This window comes from Eleutherodactylus coqui, chromosome 4 (assembly GCF_035609145.1).
Source record: "Eleutherodactylus coqui strain aEleCoq1 chromosome 4, aEleCoq1.hap1, whole genome shotgun sequence".
Classification (NCBI taxonomy): Eukaryota; Metazoa; Chordata; class Amphibia; order Anura; family Eleutherodactylidae; genus Eleutherodactylus; species Eleutherodactylus coqui.
In genome coordinates, this window is record NC_089840.1 from 208,703,619 (window position 1) to 208,725,461 (window position 21,843).

The 21,843-nt window shown below is 41.5% G+C and overlaps 1 protein-coding gene across 4 annotated transcripts in view; it reads left to right on the forward strand.

Moving 5' to 3' along the window:
• Positions 1 to 21,843, forward strand: part of PDLIM1 (PDZ and LIM domain 1) — a 55,018-nt gene that overhangs the window by 25,475 nt on the left and 7,700 nt on the right. For 2 of the 4 annotated variants that reach the window (XM_066600633.1, XM_066600634.1), the window contains exons 3-6: positions 5,215 to 5,299; positions 16,053 to 16,123; positions 17,480 to 17,788; positions 19,873 to 20,024. In XM_066600633.1, coding sequence (XP_066456730.1) covers positions 5,215 to 5,299; positions 16,053 to 16,123; positions 17,480 to 17,788; positions 19,873 to 20,024 — 617 coding nt within the window. Of the gene's footprint in view, positions 1 to 5,214; positions 5,300 to 15,592; positions 15,784 to 16,052; positions 16,124 to 17,479; positions 17,789 to 19,872; positions 20,025 to 21,843 lie in introns of all 4 variants that reach the window. The other 2 variants (XM_066600635.1, XM_066600637.1) reach the window with 1 other exon arrangement.

A 21,843-nucleotide genomic window follows, 5' to 3' on the forward strand; every position in this document is an offset into this window, starting at 1 on the left:
GTTAGATCGTTATTTTTTTTTTTTATTATTTCTCCACGATCCAAATGACGAACAGATTATCATTCATTGTTCATATCGTGCAGGCATTTACACTGAACGAGTATTGTCAGATTCCCCCGATTCAACGAGAATCTGAACTATAATCGTTCGGTGTAAAAGAGCCCTAACTTGGTTGTTTGTGTGCCTAGTATGCAAATGCGCTTTCTTGAGTACCTGCAGCTGATTTCATACAAGCTAGGGAGCACGGACTGCGGGAGCTTTCGAAGGAGATGAGGGGGAACGCCACATAGTATGAAATAAGTTGTGGATGCTCGGCGAATTTCCAGTCAAAGTCCGCACCAATGAATGTCATATGTGGTGCTCCCCCTTACCTCTGAAGGCTTCTCGCTGTCCGTGCTCCCCAGCTTCTGGTTCCCAGCGGCCTGTAGTGGAATTACCTGACCAGTGGCGCCGCACCTGACCAGGCCACTGGGAACCGCAAGCCGGGGAGCCCAGACTGTGGGAAGTCTTTGGAGGAGGTGAGGGGAGCGCCACAGAGTGTGAATTCAGCTGCGGGTACACGGCTAATTTCCAGTCAATGGTACAGATTTGACTGTTTTTTGGATGCATAAATGCTGCGGACATTCCACAACATTTCCGCCATGTGTAAACATACCCCAAGTCAGCTTGAGGTATGGTGTCCCTCCACAATGGCCCCAGTAGTAATGGTGTCCCCTACAGTGGCCCCAGTGGAAATACTATTACTACTATTACATCCCCAGACTTATAAGCTTAGTTCATAGGGCTAAAAGTAGGTGACTGTGTCTCTTTATGCACAGTATGTCATGAAAAACTCTCTCAGAATCCCTTGCATTTCGAAGTTATTGCCACTTAATAACCTGTCCGATTTCAAAAACTGGGCCTGGTTAAGAGGGACAAAACTGGCTCCAGGAAGAAAGGGGTTAAAGGGATTTTTCAAGTAATTTTATTTTTTTTAATTGTGGTAACCATGCACATAAGTAATAAATTAGCCTATATACACCCACCTCAGATTTCCATAGCTCCGTCTCTGACTTCCTGTTCAACTCAACTTCTCTGTTTATAAGTGGCAGCCTATGACATTCTGTAAGTTGGCTGACTGCAGCCTGTGATCTCATTCTGACCATCTGAGATCTACTTGACTTTTATGTTCCCACTGAAAAACTGACTTTTTCAGAGTGTAATTCCTGTGTGATGGACCCTACCACGCAAGCTCTTTAGAGGGCGGATATAGAAACTTCTATCACAGTTACTGATGATGATTAGAGGCTCCTGTCACACATTTAAAATAAAGGAGATGATAGTTCAGACTCCTGATTTGTATAATTGTGCTAGGTAGCTTATTTAGGTGAATTTAGAAGATAATTATGATTACAGTGTTCCCCCAGCAGACAGAGATGGTACAGAAATACTGTAGCTGTTCATATGATATTGTACATTTGCATCTGACAGCACAGGATAGTAAAAGGAGGCTGTACTACATGGAAGTGACTGCTTGTCACACTGTGCAATACACATAGGAGACCACCAATCAGGTGAGAGGGCAGGGATAGAAAAAAATGTGGTTTTGCCGGAGTGGCCCTTTAATTTTTTTTTAATAGTGTGCCCTTTGCAGTCCAGTAATACACTCATAGATTTATCACCTGACCAAGCAACGTATGTGAGTGTGTACAAAAGGGACTCCATTTAATATGATCACAGTCGATACAGTTGCAGTACAAGTAAGATGAATACAATTGTGATGTAGCGCGTGAGGAGGGATTTTCAGGTTTACTCCCTACATGTCTGAAACAGTTGGAACAATAGCATGTATAAAAGGAAACCCAAGAAGTATAATGGACTGGCTGGGTAACCTTTTATCAAGCTACTATTAAAGAAACAAAGACCCTTGAAATCGTGTTTCTTAGAGATTTCTGACCGAGTCTGTAATCTGTGACTAATAGTGAGAATATGCTGAACCCGCCACATTCTGCTCGGTCAGGTTATTAACAGTGAATGCTACGCAATAATAAATCCTGCCGCTGTATCCGGCTACATGAATGAAGAGTTTAGTTAACCTGCTGCGTCCTATTGTATGTGCATAAGAAGAACTTTGACTTATATCGCTATGGTTAGAACACTGCGTAATAGTTTGTTATAGTCTTGATCCCAGCCGTGTGCTGTTTGTTCTGGGATTGTCACGGTTTCGGTGAAGCAATATCCTTTTATTTGAGTGTAACAAAGGTGTAGCCTCTGAGATGCAGACAATCCACACACTTATGTAGCAAGAGACCACGGGCGGGAGGGGTCTGGACCGCAGGGGCCACGGGCGGGAGGGGTCTGGACCGCAGGGGCCATGGCAGGGGCCATAGGAATCATAAGTGATCACAAGAACATCTTGATGACAGGTTTAATCCTCTCTTTAAAGTGCATTAACAATGGGAATATTGCAATCTAATGTGGTCAAAGAATTTTCTACTTCTCCAGGGCTTGTATTTCGTACACATTGGTTTATCTGTAGACATAGTTCCTAAAATTCACAGTAATTTTTATGTCTAACTAGATCACTGCAAACCAGTTTAGTAGACCTGCAAATGCCTGGGCACATTAGCTACCTGGCTTCAGTAAAAAAAAAAAAAAAAACTGTAACTTTAAAGGATTAGTTTACAGTTGTCAGACCCCTACAAATTGCTTAAATGGGGGACCCCTGATCCCCAGCTGGACTGCTATAGTAGGTAGCAGAAGTGAGCATGCTAAGCTGTTTCTATACCTTCTAGACTTCTACAGAGTGGTAGTGGGCATGCTTGGCACCATAAAACTTTTCCATACCGTGGCTGTCCAGCTGGGCTGGTGGTAGTCAGTTTTAGTAATTAATGGGTATTCTCATGGTCTAATCCCTATCTATCTAACATTAATCCTATATGCCATAAATATGTGACTATTAATTACAGGCGTAAAATTCCTGCTGTAGAAGAACTACCTATTTATTTATTTATTTTGTGCAGGTGCTCAAATCTGCTTGAAACATTTACACCAGGTCTTTAGTACATTTTCCATCCCCGAGGTGATGTCCCTCCAAATTAACTTATTCCCCCATCTACAGGATAGGGAACAACTTACTAATTTGGTAGGAATCCAATAGCTCGAACTTCCATTGATCAGTAAGTTATCCCCATCTTGTGGAAAGAGGGGTAACGTATTTTGGTGGGACAACCCCTTTAAGCTATCCATACATGTAGTACAACTTTGGTTAGTTTCTTTCCTGATGCTCTTATTTGGGGGTTTAAGAGCCAAAATATGGTGCACTGTCATTGGCCTTAATAGGGGTTTGGTAACCCTCATGCTAGTTGGCAGATCCTACTGTACTCCATTTATTGTATATGGCATCTTTATGCTTTTCTGATTTGAGATGTCTCATATCAGACTGTAACGCTATTACTAAGGGGAGAGGGATTAAGTGTTATTTCACTGAAGCTCTGATCATTCAAGACTGTCAAATGATCACAAGGAAGTGACCTCACAACGACCACACTTCCTGTCGGGATCACAAGCAAGTGACCTCACTTCCTGTCATTAACTATGTTTACTTTGAAGGAAACTTATGAACAATGGACAGCAGAAATTCTGTTTTCTTTTTGTACCTGTCTGTTATAAAAAACCCCTATAATACCAGAAAAACTCTCCAAATTTTTCCAGTGTTTGTGTCCTTGTAGCTTTTTATGTACAGAATTAGTTTTATTTGTATAATTCCTTGTTTTCTTAATATTGTCCATAGTAATAAAGTTGTTCTCCCTGACTTTGACTTTATACTCCTTTTTTTGCATAGGCTATTTTTAATGTAGAGCCCCTTTAAGACTTACTTTTCTTGTTCTCACCACAGCTAATTCCATTTTTTTTCTCATGGACTTTATGGAAAGTGTTTATTATTTGGCATAAGACTGAATTCCAGTTATAAATAAGCAGTTATACTGAGTCATATTTTTCCCTAAGATTCCAAGACTTCCTGTCATTTATCACGCTGGCGTATATCTTTTGATTATTAACATTTGGTATTTTAGCTTCTTCCTTCCCATTGCCAGTCAATCCTGGAAGGAACTCTTGAGAAACATTGAACTAGTGATAAGGCCGGTTTCATATGAGTGTATGCGTTTTTCTGTAATAAACACTGCTTCTTTTTGCGCACGCATCAGCATATTTTACTGTACTTTTTGTGTACGCAAGGCATGTGCATTTGCACTTCTCCCCCCACCCCCAAGGAAAAAAAAATTCACATGCCTTGAAATTGACTTATCAGTCGGGGTTCAAGATGTGTTTTTCTTCCTGTGCAATTACAGTGTTTCATCTAGTGTATGGCGTGCACTTTTGCGCATCACCATTGACTTCTATGGGGAGTTTTGGTGTGCAAATATGCAGGAAAATAGAGCAGGCTGCGTTTGAGGTTTTTTTTCTGGTCTGTTCTGCGTGACCAAAATGCCCGAATATGCCCATGTGAAGCCTGCCTAACTCATAGAATTCAAACATGCATGTTAAAACGCCATATAAAGCTGTGAATAATACTGGTATTTTCTTATGTGATAGAGAAGCCTTTGGGCCCCCTAAGGCTCCAGGGTCCAGTGGGGAATGCTGCCCTCTGCATCCCCTGTAACTTCACCGCTGCCCTTTACAATGATCATTGGCCCTTATAGGACATGTGGACTTGGGCTGTCTTTTTGAGACGAACCTTAAAGGGCTTATCCAGGATAGGTCATCAACATCTAATTGGATGATGTCTGCCGCTCTGAACCCTGTCGATCAGCTAACTGAAGGGGCTGCAGGGCTTGTGCAAATGCTGAAACCTCTTCAATGTTAACAGAATATGAACTTGTGAGAAATTGGAACACTTTTTTTAGAGTGACTGTTCTGAATACTACATGCTTGTCACATTCACTTCAATGGACAGACTGGATTTTCTCTAACTTTTTCCATGTATGCCATGGAATGTACCTGACAAGTAAATAACCTGACAGCTTCCCAAAAAGACTTTGACGGTTAGTCTAGTTGACAATTCAGCATTTCATATGCTTATGATGGATAACAGGATATTACAGAATAGGAAATATCTGGAAATTGGGTTGAAAAAATGGGAAGGTGAAATGTATCTAGGCAATCATTCACAATATTGCATGGCCTTATATAACAGACAAACTAATTTGATTTTCTTTTTGCTTTTTCTTCTAGGGTTGAGTCTAAAATATGGTCACCTCTTGTAACTGATGAAGGCAAGAGCCATCCATATAAGATGAATTTGGCAACAAATGCTCAGGTATAGAATTGTTTTTTTTGTTTTTTTTTTACTCTCTTGTGCTGTTTGAACAGCTATTAGTACAGCTTTTGAGACAGTTTTCAGACATTACACATGTTCAGGGAGATGGGATGACAGCATGCTGAGATTTACAGTTTTACATTTATTGGGAGCACAGGTTGGTTGCTTGTGCTGTAAGTGAGGCCGCTCCCTAAATCAATATGTGATAGAATCCATTTTCTGCTGTAATAATTCACTGCAAGAGGTGTCTGAAACACATTGCAAACAGTGTAACCATTCCTCTAATGTTACTGATTGGACTGAGACTATTTGTTACAGATTCTTCACCTCAGCTGGGCTGTACACATCTGTAGAGTGGTGTGTCATGCTGTTTTGCAACTATTTGTATATTTTCATGCCTAATGATTTAGTGTTTATATAAATCCCAGCTGTGTCTTAATATAGTGTAAACTACGCTCACATCTACCATGGCGTTAAAGGATGTTTAACACTACAACCGGCTTTACATCTGCATCGGAACTTCCAGTTAGAAGTTCCGTCGCAGATCCGGCTCAAAATCCTGGAAGAAAAAGCGCTGCATTCTGTCCAAATGCGGGGCAGCTGGGTGTTAAGCAAACTGACCCCATTATAGTGAATGGGGTCCGTCCGGCACTGTTTGGTTCCGTCCAGAGATGGAACCGTTCGGCCATGGAAAGTGGCCATGGCTTCAGGAAAGTGGAATGCCCAATGCAGATGTAAAACCACCCTAATTTAAACATTCTGATTACTTAAGCCAAAAGACTGGAATTTGTCTTTTTTTTTAAAAAAGACTGGAATTTGTCTCTTTTTTTTTTTTTTTTTTTGTGGGTGGTCTCACAACTACTCCTGGGAATTCCGTTTTCGTGCTCTGTTCAGGGAGCAGAAAGGAGAATCCCGAGTCAAATGACTTATGATGGTACTGGATGGCACCAAATGGACCCCATTGAATATAATGGGGTCCATTTGCTTCCTGCTCAGCTGCCCGGCTTTTAGCCGAAAGAAAAAGTGCTGTATGCAGTGCTTTTATTTCTGGTTATTTGTACTGGATCTGCGACAGAACCTCTGACTGTAGGTTCCAATGCAGATGTTAAACTACCCTTAGAGCGGGTTTACACCGGTGTATGAGCAAAAACGCACGAGGTAGCTCAATGCGTTTGCGCTGTGCTCATGTTTTGGTTTTTTTTGCATGCGGTTTTGGGCATATTGCTGTATATTTACTTTTTTTGTATGTGCTCTCTCGGCCATTTCAATTTGGGAGCGGGGCACAGCCACATCCTGAATTAAATGGCTATTTAGCCTAACTAGTTCCTGATGTGGAATTGTGCAGCATATTGCGCAATTACGTAGGTATCTGGTGTGCAAATGCACACCCGCAACAGACTCCTATGGGGCCTTTGGCGTGCAAATGCATTCTAAATATAGAGCAATTTTTTTTGCCATGCGGGGAATAACAAAAATGTAAATGAACCCATTGAAATCGATGGGTTCTGTTCTCTACGTATCGTACGTGCAGCTTTTATGTGTGCAAACACACCTGTGTGAGTCTGCCCTTACTCTTATTTTTCTAAGCCTGAAGAATACTTCACACAACAAAGCTGCATGCATGGATCTTGTGCGGAAGCACATGGAGTCCTTGCGAGTTTGTTTATGAATTAATAGGCTTTCCATTCCCCACCTTACGGTGTTTTTGGGAAGCACCATGTTCTACTCTACAAGAGCTCCAGGGGAGAATATGTCTATAATGTGGCTTACGATGAATCATCCCACATTTGTTCTCAGATTCCTGCAGATAAAGGTCCTATATGTTCTTCCATATTAAATTGGTGGTTCATTATAGTTGATCTTTTACAGAAACGTACAGGGTTCTATAATACTACCAAGTGCATGAGGACTAAAATTGCCTAACAAATGAATGTAGCTATACATAGCCTTCTGCCTGCAGTGGTCAAGTGATTACAATGACTACGATTGCATCACACATCTGTCTACTTATAACTATAACCACGTGAGAATCCATATATCATTCAATCTAATAAGGACTGCGTCTACACTATGCATGTTAAAGGGATATTCCAGAACTAGGGTATTCTCAGGCTAGGTCATCAATATCTGTTCTGTGGGGGTACACCCCTCAGAAACCCCATTATTCAGCTGTCTGAAGTGGCCGGGTGAGTGCTGTGGCCGTTTTACTGCATACCAGGCACAGTGCCGTAGATTTCATATCAGCGCTGTTCCATTATTCTGAAAGGTGTTGAGTAGCTCTTAGGGCATGTGACCAACAAACATGATGTCACAAGACTGAGAAGATACTAGGGTGCTCATCCGAGCTCTACGGCCACTTCAATCAGCTGGTTGTAGGTGTCCCAAGCAGAAGACCCCCACCAATCTGGTATTGATGACCTGTTCTGAGGATAGATCATCAATATCTTTGTCCCGGAAAACCCCTTTAAGATGTGAATGATGGCATGTAATGCTAATGGGCACTGTTTTTGGTTATCTGCTCATCACACTTAAAATCCATTGAGCAAAGAAGCTGAATAAGTCACAACTTGGCATGATCTATGCTGCATGCATGGCACTACTTATGTTTGAAACAGCATGGTTTTGCATTTCTTGTGCTGACCTTCTAATTAACTTTCATCATGTAAGGTCCGTTTTGCAGAATACTTTTTTTTTTTTTTTAATTTGAGTCATTATAAATCACTTCTGCAAAGACCATTATTACGAATTCAACATGTAATCTATTAAAAGGTACAGAAAAATATTTCTGTAAATGTATATGATGTCATCAATCCACAAGTACATTCCATTTCCCAGGGGTTTAGGGCTGCAGGTACATATCTCATTGTCTCCACTAATAACTGGGAGACCTCACTTGTGTTGGGTTATTTTCCCAATGTACTTGATCATCATTTAGGAAGGCAGTTTAATGGCCACAACTGAATGCCCTTTATTTCAACCTTATTGGCGTCAACCACAGACAAAATAGATGTTGGACTAATGATAGTTTGGCCAATACATTTATTTTCTCTGGCTTGTTCATTTGGATTGACTAAGCATACATGTTGTTACTACTTGGAAAGGCCATAAGTGGATGCCAGACACATTCTGTTCACATTCAACCTTTGATGGTAGAATTGGAAGGGACCTCTAGGGTCATCTGGTCCAACCCCCTGCTCAATGTATGATCACTAAATCATCCCAGACAGACTTCCATTGAAGGAGAACTCACGACCTCCCATGGTAACCTGTTCCACTCATTGTACACCCTCATTGTCTAATATCTAATTTGTGTCTCCTCCCTTTCAGTTTCATCCCATTGCTTCTAGTCTTTCCTTGTGCAAATCAGAATCCTATGGCACCAAAAATCGACTGTTTTAATATGAAAAAAGCAAGCATTATATTGGCCATTTCAGTCCGGTCTGTGAACAAGAAGAAACTTAGACAAAATTAATGTTGCCAGTCCAGATGTAAATATATCCATGTATTGATTTGTGTCAAGTGTCCATTACAGCTACGGCAATCCAATTCTAGTTGCTTATTGATCGGCTAAATATTTTGAAATCCTTGTCATACTTGGTAGTTTTTTCTATTTTCTTCCGGTGGCAGCTGCATTTTCAAGTATGTTATAGAGAAGTAATTGCAGACTTGTGTAGGAAACTGATGTAATCTACAAGAGAAGTACATTGCTATTTACATTTAGTCTTTTTGAGTCCATTTATAACATTAAATGACAAGGCCATTCGAGGATATCGTTACACCACAAATGAGCGCATATTGCATAAATGATCTTCTGCACAACATATGGAGAAATTCATCTTTGCTAAGATGTCATTTTATCTCATCACGTGTTTTGCTAATTTTCTGACTTTGAGGGCTCTTTCACACAAGCATAAATATGCAGTGTATTATGCCAGTCTTTTATACGCAGTGTATAAAGCCCATGGATTTCAATGGGTTCATTCACAGCTGTGTATTTTTCACGCAGCTTTCAGTCGCATGAAAAAAAATAACAATAGCAGAGAGTTCTATCTTGTTGTGTATGACACACCATAATAGCCCATTGAAATTTAATAGAGGCGCGCAAATACACAGGAAGCCTGCTCATTTGATGAGGATTGCAATGTTGTGGGGGGGTTTTTATGTTAGTAAAAAGCAGAAAAATGCAAGGCAACAACATATTTCGGCCTGGGAATATGCTATGTATTCTCGGACTGAAAAGGGCCTATGCCTATGTCAATACACCCTAAAGCTAGGGATATTTTGGGGGGCACAATTTTTTCTTTAATTTAAATGTGTATTTTGAACTGGTAGTTTTTGCAATGGGAGTTAATTAAATATCTTGCACTGAAACTATGGTGCAGATATGAACAATTTTTAATTGGGGAAAGATTGGTAGAAGCAGGTGAGGTTTCAGTATGGGGTTGCCCTTTTCGAGGCGGTTACTCCGCTTGCTCATCTGGATATTATAGTTTGGGATATTATAGGGTGCAGTTAGTAATCAATTTATAATGAGATATATCAAGTGATATTAACCCCTTCCCGCTCCTGGACGTACCTGGTACGTCATGGCAGCCTGGTACTTCCCGCAACATGACGTACCTGGTACGTCCTGGAGATAGCACGGGATCACATGTGATCCCGCGCTATCCCGCAGCGGGAGCCGGCTGTCAGTCACAGCCGGCGTCCCGCTCCAACAGCAGGGGGGCATCGGAGATGCGCCCGCCGCTGTTAACCCCTTCCCTGCCGCGATCTAAGTAGATCGCGGCAGGGAAAGAGTTCACAGAGGGATCGCGATCCCTGTGCGTCTCCGGCCGGAACTCGCGATGTTATCGCGAGAGCCCGGCCTGTCACCATGGCAACAGGACGCCAGACACTGGCGTCCTGTATTGCCTGTGCCTATTATCGCTGTATAAGCGATAAGGCATGGCAGAGCAGTAGCTCTGCCATGCCTTATGACAGCGATCATAGGCACAGTGATGTAAGTCCCTCAGAGGGACTCAAATAGTATTAAAAAAAAGAAAAGAAAAGTGTAAAAAAAATAAAAATGTAAAAAAAAAAATGTAAAAAACCCCTTTTTTATGCTTTTTCTAATATTAGCATAAAAAAAGGGAAAAAAAACTAAAACCCCACATATTGGGTATTGACGCGTCCGTAACGACGTGTACAAAAAGTTGAACACGCTTTTTATTTTGTACGACAAAAAGCGTAAAAAAAAACGCTAAAAAACAGAGGCAAAATGCTAATTTTTAGCATTTTGCCTCACAAAAAATGCAATAAAAGTGATCAAAAAAGCCGTACATTTCCCAAAATGGTACCAATAAAAACTACAGCTCGTCTCGCAAAAAATAAGCCCTCATAGAGCTCCGTACATAGAAAAATAAAAAAGTTACAGGACTTTGAATGCAGCTATAGAGAAAAAAAAAAGATTTCCAAAAAAAGGGGGTTTTATTGCAAAAAAGTGTAAAAACCTAAAAAAAATATAACAATTTTGGTATCGTTGTTACCGTACCGACCCGCAGAAAAATTTTAGTGTGTCATTTATGCTGCATGATTAACGCTGTAAAAAAAAAAAAAAATCTATGGCAGAATTGATGTGTTTTCTCTCCCTGTTATCATTAAAAAAAAAAAAAAAAAAATTTACGATATTGTCTATATACCCAAAAGTGGCACCGATAAAAACTACAGATCGCCACGCAAAAAACAAGCCCTTACACGGCCGCGTCCACGGAAAAATAAAAAAGTTATGGCTTTTGGAAAAATACCAAAAAATCGCTTGGTCCTCAACGCCAAAATAGGCCATGTCATTAAGGGGTTAATATATGCAGTCTCCAGGCTTTCCATTGCCAAATAACTGCATACTTGTATGACAGCACTTGGGATTAAAATGCCTTCAGTCAGTGAAGACGGCATGTGACCTTTTGGTAACTCAAACTGGCAACATTACTATTAATGTGTCACTCAAATCAAATAAGTGGAAAAAAGGCAGCAGAACCGGCAGCCCCTTCTATACTTCCTCATAATGTTAGACAATAGAATCTGCATTTATGGCATAAAAAGGGAATGCATGCAAAAGTCTTGTAAGAACTGAGCCCCCTAGTGCCAGTACTAGAGTTCTGCGGTTGGCTTTACTGTATATCCTGTGTGTTACTCTGCCAGCTTTTACCACCAGCCAGTAGAATACACAATAATCCTTCTTTTACTAGAAAGTTGCCTAAACTTTATTGCTATGTAATTTCCTGTGAAATCTCCTACACAGAAATTCAGAGGAAATATCGGTGCGCATGGTGCTAATAGTTTTCCATGACCGAGGTTTCGTCATTACGTGCTGTATTTGTCCTTGTTGATCTGTTTCCTGAGAGACATGATGTAATTACAAGGGTGTGTCGGTCAGCGCTAGGTGTGATAAGAATGGAACAGCACAAGATATAACAGGACTATTGTTTCATGCAATGGAGCCATAATTGCCTCATAGGTAAAGAATTCCAGGGGCTAATGTTGTTTTTTTGTTTTGTTTTTGTTTTTTTTTAATAAGTTTATTAACACCTTCAATGCCAGGCATATAGGATCACTAACTGGCATAGTGCCTTTCTATCTACATAATTGGCCTGTTTCATATTTTGACAAATAAAGATTCTTTTGTATAAAGAATAAAGCTTATAGAACTCTACAATATACTTTTTTGTATCAATTTCTTGGGGGTATTTTTCTAAAAGCTCTGCTTCCAGTATAGGTGCCGTGCACATTTAGGACTGGTTCATATCTGCATTGAAACCCCCTTCGGAGGTTCCGTTGCAGAGCCGGCACAAAGAAATAGTACTGCATGCAGCGCTTTCTCTTACGGTAAAATGGCAACCAGCTGAGCGGAAATCAAATGGACTCCATTATAGTCAATGGGGTCTGTTCGGTGCTTTTCAGATCCGTCCGCCAGGGGATTACCCTTTTCTGCACCCCAAATGAAGAAGGAAAGCTGAACTCCCAATGCAAGTGTGAAAGCAGCCTTAGGCCTCATGCCCACGGCCAGGTCAGATTACGACTGCGAAATCTTGCAGCGGAATCGGACACTGTGCCCGGCGGTGACCCCCGTGTACCTGTCATTTCTCTCCCTCTCTGTGCTGCGGATGTGCCAGTAATGATGTGGTTCCGCCGCAACTCACAGCAGGACGGACAGCTTCCATTGACTGTAATGGAAGCTGTCCCTGCAAATCTCTCAGTAGAATAGAACATGGTGCAATTTTCCACCACGTGCGGAAAATCGCAGTTAAGCTCCGCTTGTGGACAGGGAAAAGCCTTTTCCATGCAAGTCCTAAGGGGAGTATTTGATGCGGGTTTTGGAGGCGAATGCTCGCTCCGGATCCCATAGTGCAAATACGGCCATGGGCACTGGGCCTAAAGCAGTGTTTCTCAACTCCAGTCCACAGGAACCCCCAACAGGTCAGGTTTTCAAGATATCCTATAGTAAGAACACCTGAGGCACCGACAATAATTACATAACCTGTGCAATACTGAGGAAATCCAGAAAACATGACCTGTTGTGGGTCCCAGAGGACTGGAGTTGATAAACACTGAGCTAATGCAACCCTCTGGCCCCAGACAAACCAAGATGACCGTACCGCTTCTCAGACTACCAATGCACCACCTGTGGTCAGTGTTCATCAGGTATAGTCAAAGGGTCCTTTTACACAGAGCAATAGTTGGAACGAGTGAACGACAGTCCTTTGATATTCAAATAACATTTATTTACAGGCACAGATTAGAGATGAGCGAGCGTACTCGGAAAAGCACTACTCGCTCGAGTAATTTGCTTTATCCGAGTATCGCTGTGCTCGGGTCTGAAGATTCGGGTGCCGGCACGGAGCGGGGAGCTGCAGGGGAGAGCGGGGAGGAACGGAGGGGAGATCTTTCTCTCCCTCTCTCCCGCCCGCTCTCCGCTGCTCCCCGCTGCGACTCACCTGTCAGCCGCAGCGGCACCCGAATCCTCAGACCCGAGCACAGTGATACTCGGATAAAGCAAATTACTCGAGCGAGTAGTGCTTTTCCGAGTACGCTCGCTCATCTCTAGCACAGATACGTTTTACATTTTTTTTCATCATAGCTTGTGCAGTTCTGGAAATATTTGGGAATGGTTCGTGAATGACAGAATGCCAGTTGGTACATATAAAATGCGATCAAGCAACGAACAATGATTTTTATGCCTATTTTAAAAATGAACGACAAGCGATAAGCGAGCCAATTCTGTTTCCTCATTCAGTTGTTGGCGCGGTTTCCACTGAGCGATTATCAGAGCTGCATGTAGGGTCTTGCACACCTTGCGGTAGTAATGCATCAGTAAGCTATCAGGTAGTCGGATAAATGGTGCGGTCATCTTGCTTTGTCAAGGCTGAACTTTTTTTTTTTTTTTGTATAAATTCTTTATAAATTTTGGGGTGGGTACAGAAAGCGGACTTAAATGCATGGAAATGTTTGCAAATTTCATGGTTCGGCAGGAAAAAACAAGTAAAAATGGTAATCCTCCCGAAAATCCTCTACCTCCTACAAGTACTACCTATAGATATCCCGCAACATTTTTTTCAACAAATTGAAGAGCTTGATCATAAAATTTATTTGGCAAAACAAAGGCTCCACTGAACTTTTTTTTTAATTTTTTTGTTTCTCTTTTAGTTCTTTATTATTTGAGGTCTAGTATTCACTAAGGCTATCCAAATGAGCACAGGAAAGAGTCTAGGCTTGGATCTAATCTCTGGAACTAAATATGCCAGCTAGGTTTTAATCTATCTAGGTTTATTTTTATGGGGAACTTTTTTAACTAATACACGGTTGCCACAGAACCGATAGGTCATAAATAATATTTCAGCGGAAAACCCCTTTTAGACATGCCATACATGTCTCAGCTGGGAATGCCCTCACGGCCCTTGGAAGTGGTTCAGTATGGCAATGTGGCCCTCCGACAGGAGAAAGGTTCCTCTGGTTTAGAAGATCGTTCAAGAGAGAGGGGGGCTGGCGACAGTTGCCAGAGAGCCAGTCTGACAGATTTGCTAGTTATCAGTAGCTGGTTCAAAAGTACAGGGCTGGTTCAAAAAAAGACAGAGAGCAAATTCTGTAGCATTTCTGCATCCAAAAAACAGTCAATCTGTGTCTTCGGTGTGTATTTAGACTGGAAATCGTCCGCCTATCCACAGCTGACTTCGTACTATGCAGCGCTCCCCCTCACCTCCTCCGAAGGCTTCCTGCTGGCTTCGGGTTCCCAGCGGCCTGTAGTGGCCTCATCTGACTGACCAGCATCACCTGACCAGGTTGCTGGGAACTGGAAGCTGACAGAGGGAAGCCTACAGAGGAGCGCTGGATAGTATGAAGTCAGCTGATATCCAGTCAGAATCCACACGACTGGTGAGGATTTTGACTGTTCTTTGGATGCTGAAATGCTGCGAGATTTGCTACAGACATTCTGTAGCATTTCCACCATGTGTAAACATACCCTAAGTTTAGCTTGAGGTCTGTTGCCACGTACATAGTGGCCTCAGTAGTAGTGACACCCACAGTGGCCTCAGTATTAATAGCGACCCCCACAGTGGCCTCAGTATTAATAGTGACCCCCACAGTGGCCTCAGTATTAATAGTGACCCCCACAGTGCCCTCAGTATTAATAGTGACCCCCACAGTGGCCTAAGTAATAGTAGTGACCCACCACTGTGGCTCCAGTAGGCATAGTGTCCCTTGTATTGGCTCCAGTAGGCATAGTGTCCCTTGTATTGGCTCCAGTAGGCATAGTGTCCCTTGCATTGGCTCCAGTAGGCATAGTGGCCCTTGCATTGGCTCCAGTAGGCATAGTGGCCCTTGCATTGGCTCCAGTAGGCATAGTGGCCCTTGCATTGGCTCCAGTAGGCATAGTGTATTGGCTCCAGTAGGCATAGTGCCCCTTGTATTGGCCCCACTAGACATATTGTCTCTTGCATTGCCCTCAGTAGTAATAGAGCCCCCCCCCCCCCTCCAATGATCATGATCATATCAAAGTTCAGCTGTTTTCATGGGTGTCATGAAAGTAAGATCTATCACTGTTGTCTCCTTTTAGTGGTAAAATGTTGAAATTACATCTTGAAGACTTTGTTAATGTAATTGTTTCAGGAGGTTTCCATTCTGCCCATGGAAGTCTTCACCAATGACCGAATTATGATGGAATTATGATGTTTTGTATTGCATGAATGCTGGCTGTCTTATCGCTCCACGCATGCATGTTAGAGACACTTCTGATTTTCCTTCTGGTCCCCTTGCATGCAGGAAATAAAACAGATAGGAAGTGCGCACAATCGAAGTGCTATGCCGTTCACTGCTGGCTCTGCTTCCAACACCCCCAAAGTGATCACTGCTCAGTACAACAGCCCGGCCGGCCTCTATTCCTCTGACAACATCCAAAACTTCAATGACACTTTGGAAACAAAATCCGCTGGTGCCCAAGTGCCAAGTCAAGAGTAAGTAACTTTGTATTGATGATGCCAATAGACTGTACATTCTATAGTATGTAGTTTTGGGCCTATATCTGAATTCCGTACCATTCGAAAAGAGTTAATAATGTGGTTTCCTTTTTCTAGCGCCGATGAAGTGTGCACAAGTGATATGGTTACCGTATGAATTCTGTTTAAATGTATTGAATTCTAACAATTTTCTTCCTCTTCATTCAAAAGCATTCTACCGATGACACAGAGGGGAAACTAACGATATGTATGTTCTCATTTACCAGAGACCTGTTCAATTACAGCGTGCTTTCAGCATGACTTACCAGCCGCTAAAATCGCCAACAGGCTCCATCAGGTGCATTTTCCTTCAATCCATCTCCTCCTGTAGTAGTTTTATCAGTAGTAGATCAGTCAGCGACCCAACATTTGAGGCCACCTTTCCATGAGCTAAGTCTATAAACTTAGTGCCCCTATAATGTCACTAGTTCCTAGCGAATTGATTAACTGATCAGACAAATGACTGTGTCCAGTTTATATTGATAAGCATATGTTAAAGTGACCCTCCGGTTTTAGGACAACATGCTGTCCTTGGACAAGCGGGGCAGGGGGTTTACTACTTGCAGTTGTTCCTCTCTGCTGCCCCTCTGCTCTGCTGTTTCAGTTCTATTTTTTTTTGCCATCCAAGATGGCTTCAGCAATTTTCTGACTACCTAATGCACACTGTGCACTGCTCTTTGAATGGCCAGTGCTGATCACATGAGCAACTGGCCAATTGGAGAACAGGTATAGTGTATTAGTAGTCTAACACTAACCATGCTCTATGGGGAGTCTGAAGATTGCATCAGCCATCTTGGATGACCGAAAACACGACCCGGAGCTGGAGGATCGGAGGGGCGACAGAAGAAAAACTCTAACTGAGGTACCCTATGCCTGAGGATGTGGTGATGGCGACCTCCCTAAAAACGTTCGAGGGGCCTGGATGCCTTTCTTGACTGTTACAATATTGCATGTTATAGTCACTGATTACTTCAGAAGGGTTGGTGATCCAGTGAATTATTCTGACTGCCATATTGGAGTCAGGAAGGATTTTTTTTCCCCCTAAAATGAGAAAAATTGGCATCCACAGGGCCACATAATCAGATATACTACATCAGATGAAATACAGGTCCACGGGGACATGTAATAGCATATAATACATTGGAGTTTTTTGCCTTCTTGTGGATAAACATTGGAAGCTAATGGGCTGAACTGGATGGACACATATGTCTTTTTCTTTCAGCCTTATACTCTGTTACTATGCAGATTATCTTCCCCCTTTGCGCCCGGGACAAAATTTTGTCCTGAAACCGGAGGATCACTTTTAAAGTAGTTCTCCATAAAAGACTACGGCTACTATAAATTGATTTCATATTATCCTTAGTGTATACCAGCTAAAATACAGTACAGCGATTTAGTACTAGTGACTGGCTCAGCTCTCATCAGTCATGTTACCTGTTCATTAGATTTACAACACTAATGACATACATTACTATATTAGTAATATATGTCCTATTCCAACATTATTTTAATTCTACAGACATTTTTTTAAATATATATAGAGAATTACTGCTTTGTGCAACTGTTTACTCAGTATTAACTTTTTACATTTCCTTCCTTTTTGTTCATGAACATCTCTCTATCTATGATCTTTTAACCTCATACTGGTTTCTAGCCCCGTTTCTCCATCTGCCATGTTTAAAGCACCCGTGGCTTCTGTCTATAGTCCTCTTCAGTCACGTACTCCACCTGGCTCTTTGCAAAGGAGGCACAGCACCTCCTCTATCCCAAATCAAGTGCGAGTGGTACCTGAAGAACTAAAACAAGCTGCACAGATCTGTCCCAACAGTCCTGTGGAGGTGGATATTCCTGGACTCAAAGTCACCCACATCCAGTTTAACTCCCCATTACAGCTTTATTCCCAGGAAAACATTATGGATACATTGCAGGGGCAGATCTCTTCCATTAACCCAACTTACTCCAGGTAACATTGCCTGCGTGCACAATTACCTGGCACTGTGCATGAGTGTTGTAGATTGGCACTGCTTGCCTCTCGGTTGGCATCTCACTGTAATACCATGTAACACTTATTCCATTTACCTCTTCATCAAGAACACTGCTTTTCAATGTGCTACCATGCAATGTATATAAATGTGGAATGGGTAAGGTGTTTGCAGGTGCTTGTAAATATTCTATATACACTATCCTATCAAAAGTAATTGGACATCCAAGCAAGAATCATAGACAGCCTGTGTGCAGCGGCATGACCGGTATATCGAATAGCAGTTCCCGTATGTTGCTGACATGGACTTTGGTTCCACTTGTTTGCAGATTCCCGGTGAGCTCCTGGATAGTGGAAAAGTGCACTCTGTGAACAATCCTTCCCAGTTGGCGTTCGCCCCTTCTTGGTTCATGTCTTGGTTTAGTTATAGTATGTCCCTTTCTCTCTACCTTGGGGTCACGTATCTCACCGTTCATCTGGCGACCTGGATTTTAGCAGAAATGTCACAAGCCAATAGTCCGCTAATGTGACATCCAATAATACCACATGTAAACTCTGTTCCTAGACTGAGGGAGTTGAGCGAAAAATAGCTGACACCTCCAAGGGTGTCCTCGATCCATTCTACCTGATAGGGGTGTCCAAATACTTTTGGTAAGACTGTGTGTGTTTATAAATTATATATAGAAATCTCTATATTTTTTTTATTATATTAGTAGACCATTAAATATCTAAAGATCCATGCTCGGGAAAATTATTCAGTGGATTTAGGAATAATAGTTAGAATTTAAAAGTATCGGCTGTCTTGAACCCTTTAAAAATTTAAGACAAACCAACGTGGAGGTCCCTTTGCATGATGCCCCATTGGCCTACTTTTGTAGACATTGGTGGAATTTTTCAGAAGCCTCCTGACTTTTCTTATATCCTTAGTGCATCTGTTTAAGATATTTATCGGTAAACCACATTCCAATGAAGTTTGCTATACAGGGTGGGCCAAGGAATAGTAAACCAGTAGGACAAACGTATGAAATCGAAGAAAGAGTATCTTTGTTGCCCATAACACTAAAATAACAGTGCAACTTTTTATTTGACCACAGTAGTATAAGAAAAGAATGCTGTGATTGGTTGTTATAGCTACAAAACCTTTTTTTTTTTTTTGCACCACTTTCATAAGTGTGTTGCCGGGCTAGTACTGTTTCTTGCAGAGCTGGAGTCCCAGGTTCAAATCTCATCAAGTGCAACATCAACTTTGGGAAAAACTCCATTCATCCATCCATCACCCTTGGTTTGGATTTGACCCCGCAGCTCCATCACTGCAAGGCAGCAGTGCTAATGATTGAGCCACCATATCTAAATAAATTTTTATCGTTCAGCTTTTCTGCATGCATAAACTGAACACTGAGCGATAAGTGAATGAATTCTCATTTGGCATTCAGTCGGGGCATGCATTTACAGTGAACGATGATCATTTAGATTCTCTCTGGATCGTGGGAATCTGAATGATTGGCCAGTGTAAAAGGCTCTTACTGTATATGCTTGCTTTAATATATTTTCTTGGTTGGTTGTGGTAAAGTCTATTAGTGTTTGTCACGATTGCGGCAGAAAAAAAAACGTGGGACAGTGTAAGCTCAATACTGCCTTGTAAAAATGAGCCCAGCAATTTTAATGGGCAGCAAATAACAGGTAAGTAACAAAACTGTCTGAATACAATGTTGAATTTCCTCTAGTTCTATATATCTACATATGTGTGGTGGGTTTTGTTTTTTTTTAAATTTTTTTTTGAGTATTGTCTGTGCGTTTAATCTCATCAGGGGCCTGCTTTCTCCCAGTCTTGTCCAGAAGCTGTGCCTAGTATTGCATCTCCGTCCCATTTACTTGAATAGGGGTGAGCTATAATACCAGCACAGAGCATGGACAAGTAGAATAGTTTTGGAGGAAGATAAAGCAAACTTTTTTTTTTTTTTTTCCCAACAATCCCCTCCAACCCCTTTAACAAGTGTAGCACAAACAACAGCTGTACAGTATGCTAAGTCTTCTACTTGTCTTTTTTTTTTTTCTATCACATTCAGTGCTGAGCAACTTCAGCCAACCAGTGTCCGAGCCATTGACAAAGATTCTGAGGTTTACAAGATGTTGCAGGAGAATCAGGAGTCAAATGAACCACCAAGACAATCTGCTTCCTTCTTAGTATTGCAGGAAATTTTAGAAACTGATGAAAAAGGTAAGTTCTTTTTGTTTTTTATATTAAACAAAAAACTGCCACTCTAGTCTATGGGCTGTGTGTGAGAGCTGTAATTCCAGACACCGCCTATAGAAAAGAGTGGCGTTGTTTCGAGAGGAAAGTTTGTTTGCAGCCCTTCTTTATTCGCTTGCATTAACAAAAAAAACAAACAAACAAAAAAAAAGACACTTGATCAACATTGACCAAATACTTCTGTATTCGAAAACTTTTCAAGTTCAAGTAGACTTGCAGGTACAGAGCAACTAGAAAATGACATGATATAACTATGAAAGACTTTGGATTCGAATGAGAACCAGTGCGGAGATATATGGGTTATAAAGAACTATATGACCATGACAAAAACCTAAGGAAGAGAATGTTTCTGAACTGTATGTGCTTTAGTCATAGATCAATATCAATTGTAGGTTGTATAGCCTGATAAGTTGACAATGTTAGCTATGACTCGACTCTAGTGAAGGGTCAGTACAGCCCAGAGTGTTCAGTGGTCATATTGGCTATGTTCACTATGATGGTGCCCAACTTTACGTGCATAGTTGCCTATTTATTTTGCCATGTCTAATCGTATTGCCACTTGGCTATACTTAATTACCTATGCTCCTCAAGGTCTTGTGAATAACAGTATGGAAACCTTTGTCTTGTAAACTCATGGTTGAATGGGGTGCAGGAACCTTCTAGATCAGGGGTGTCAACCTCTTTTTTTTTTTTTTTCCCCTCCAACCCCCATGGAGAGCCACATCAGCCTTATGGTTGCCTTTAAAGGGCCAATTGTAATTGTAAGACTGTATAGTAATAGTGACCCACATGCTGGCTGCTTTAGTAATAGTGTCTCCTTCATAGTGGCTGCAATAGGAATGGTGACCCCCCCCCCCCCACCACCCCCCAATGATGGCCGCAGTAGTAATATTTCCTTCTAATACTTTACTCGCTACCTATTCTTATTTCATGTGAAATTGCACCCTGATATTTGTATCTGTAATAAAATGCCCCCTCTCCCTTCCCTCCAGTTAAATTTTTTTTCACATTTTGATAGTGTGAAAATACTGAGGAAGGGGTGCCATAGCCCTGAAACATGTCTACTTATGGTGGTTTCAATTAAACAGAGATGTCTTATGCTTCTCTAAGACGATCACACCTATTCACAGTTTTTTACTATTGACCGTCAGGATCATATATATGTTGTTCTTGAAAGTGAAGACGTCATTTGGGTAGGATGCACCTGTTAAAAAAATAAAATAAAATTTAACCCCATATATCAATTTTATTTTTTCATGGGAAAACCTGCCAGTTTCTTCCGGGGGGGGGGGGGGGGGGGGGGGGAGGGGAGGTGCACCACCCTTCTTTTTTCTTCCACTGACTTTTATTCATTTATAGCTCTGCTTATTCTGAGCTGAACAGTCCAGTGGGCGGTCCTATCAGTGACTGACAGCTATCTGTGAATGACTGTGTATACAGAGCGAGTTGTCAATGACTGATAGCTCCGCCCATTGGACTTCTTCTAAGCTCAGAATGTGCAGAGGTTTAGTTGAATAAATATAAGTTAACTTTCCCCTTAAAACTATATATCAACCTGCTCAGTTCCTCCTGCTCTATAACATAATGCCTGCAGTTTGGACAGTGTGTTTGAGCCAATAGATTTCTTTTTAATGATTTACGTCATTTCTTACAAATCCTTTTTTTTTCCAAATTTAATCTGCTCTCCTGACATGTCTATTTTAGTAAATACTCATATTCCTCATAGAATAACAGTTCTGAAGCATTTTTTTGAAAGCTCTGTATGGTACTGCTCCTGGTATAACTC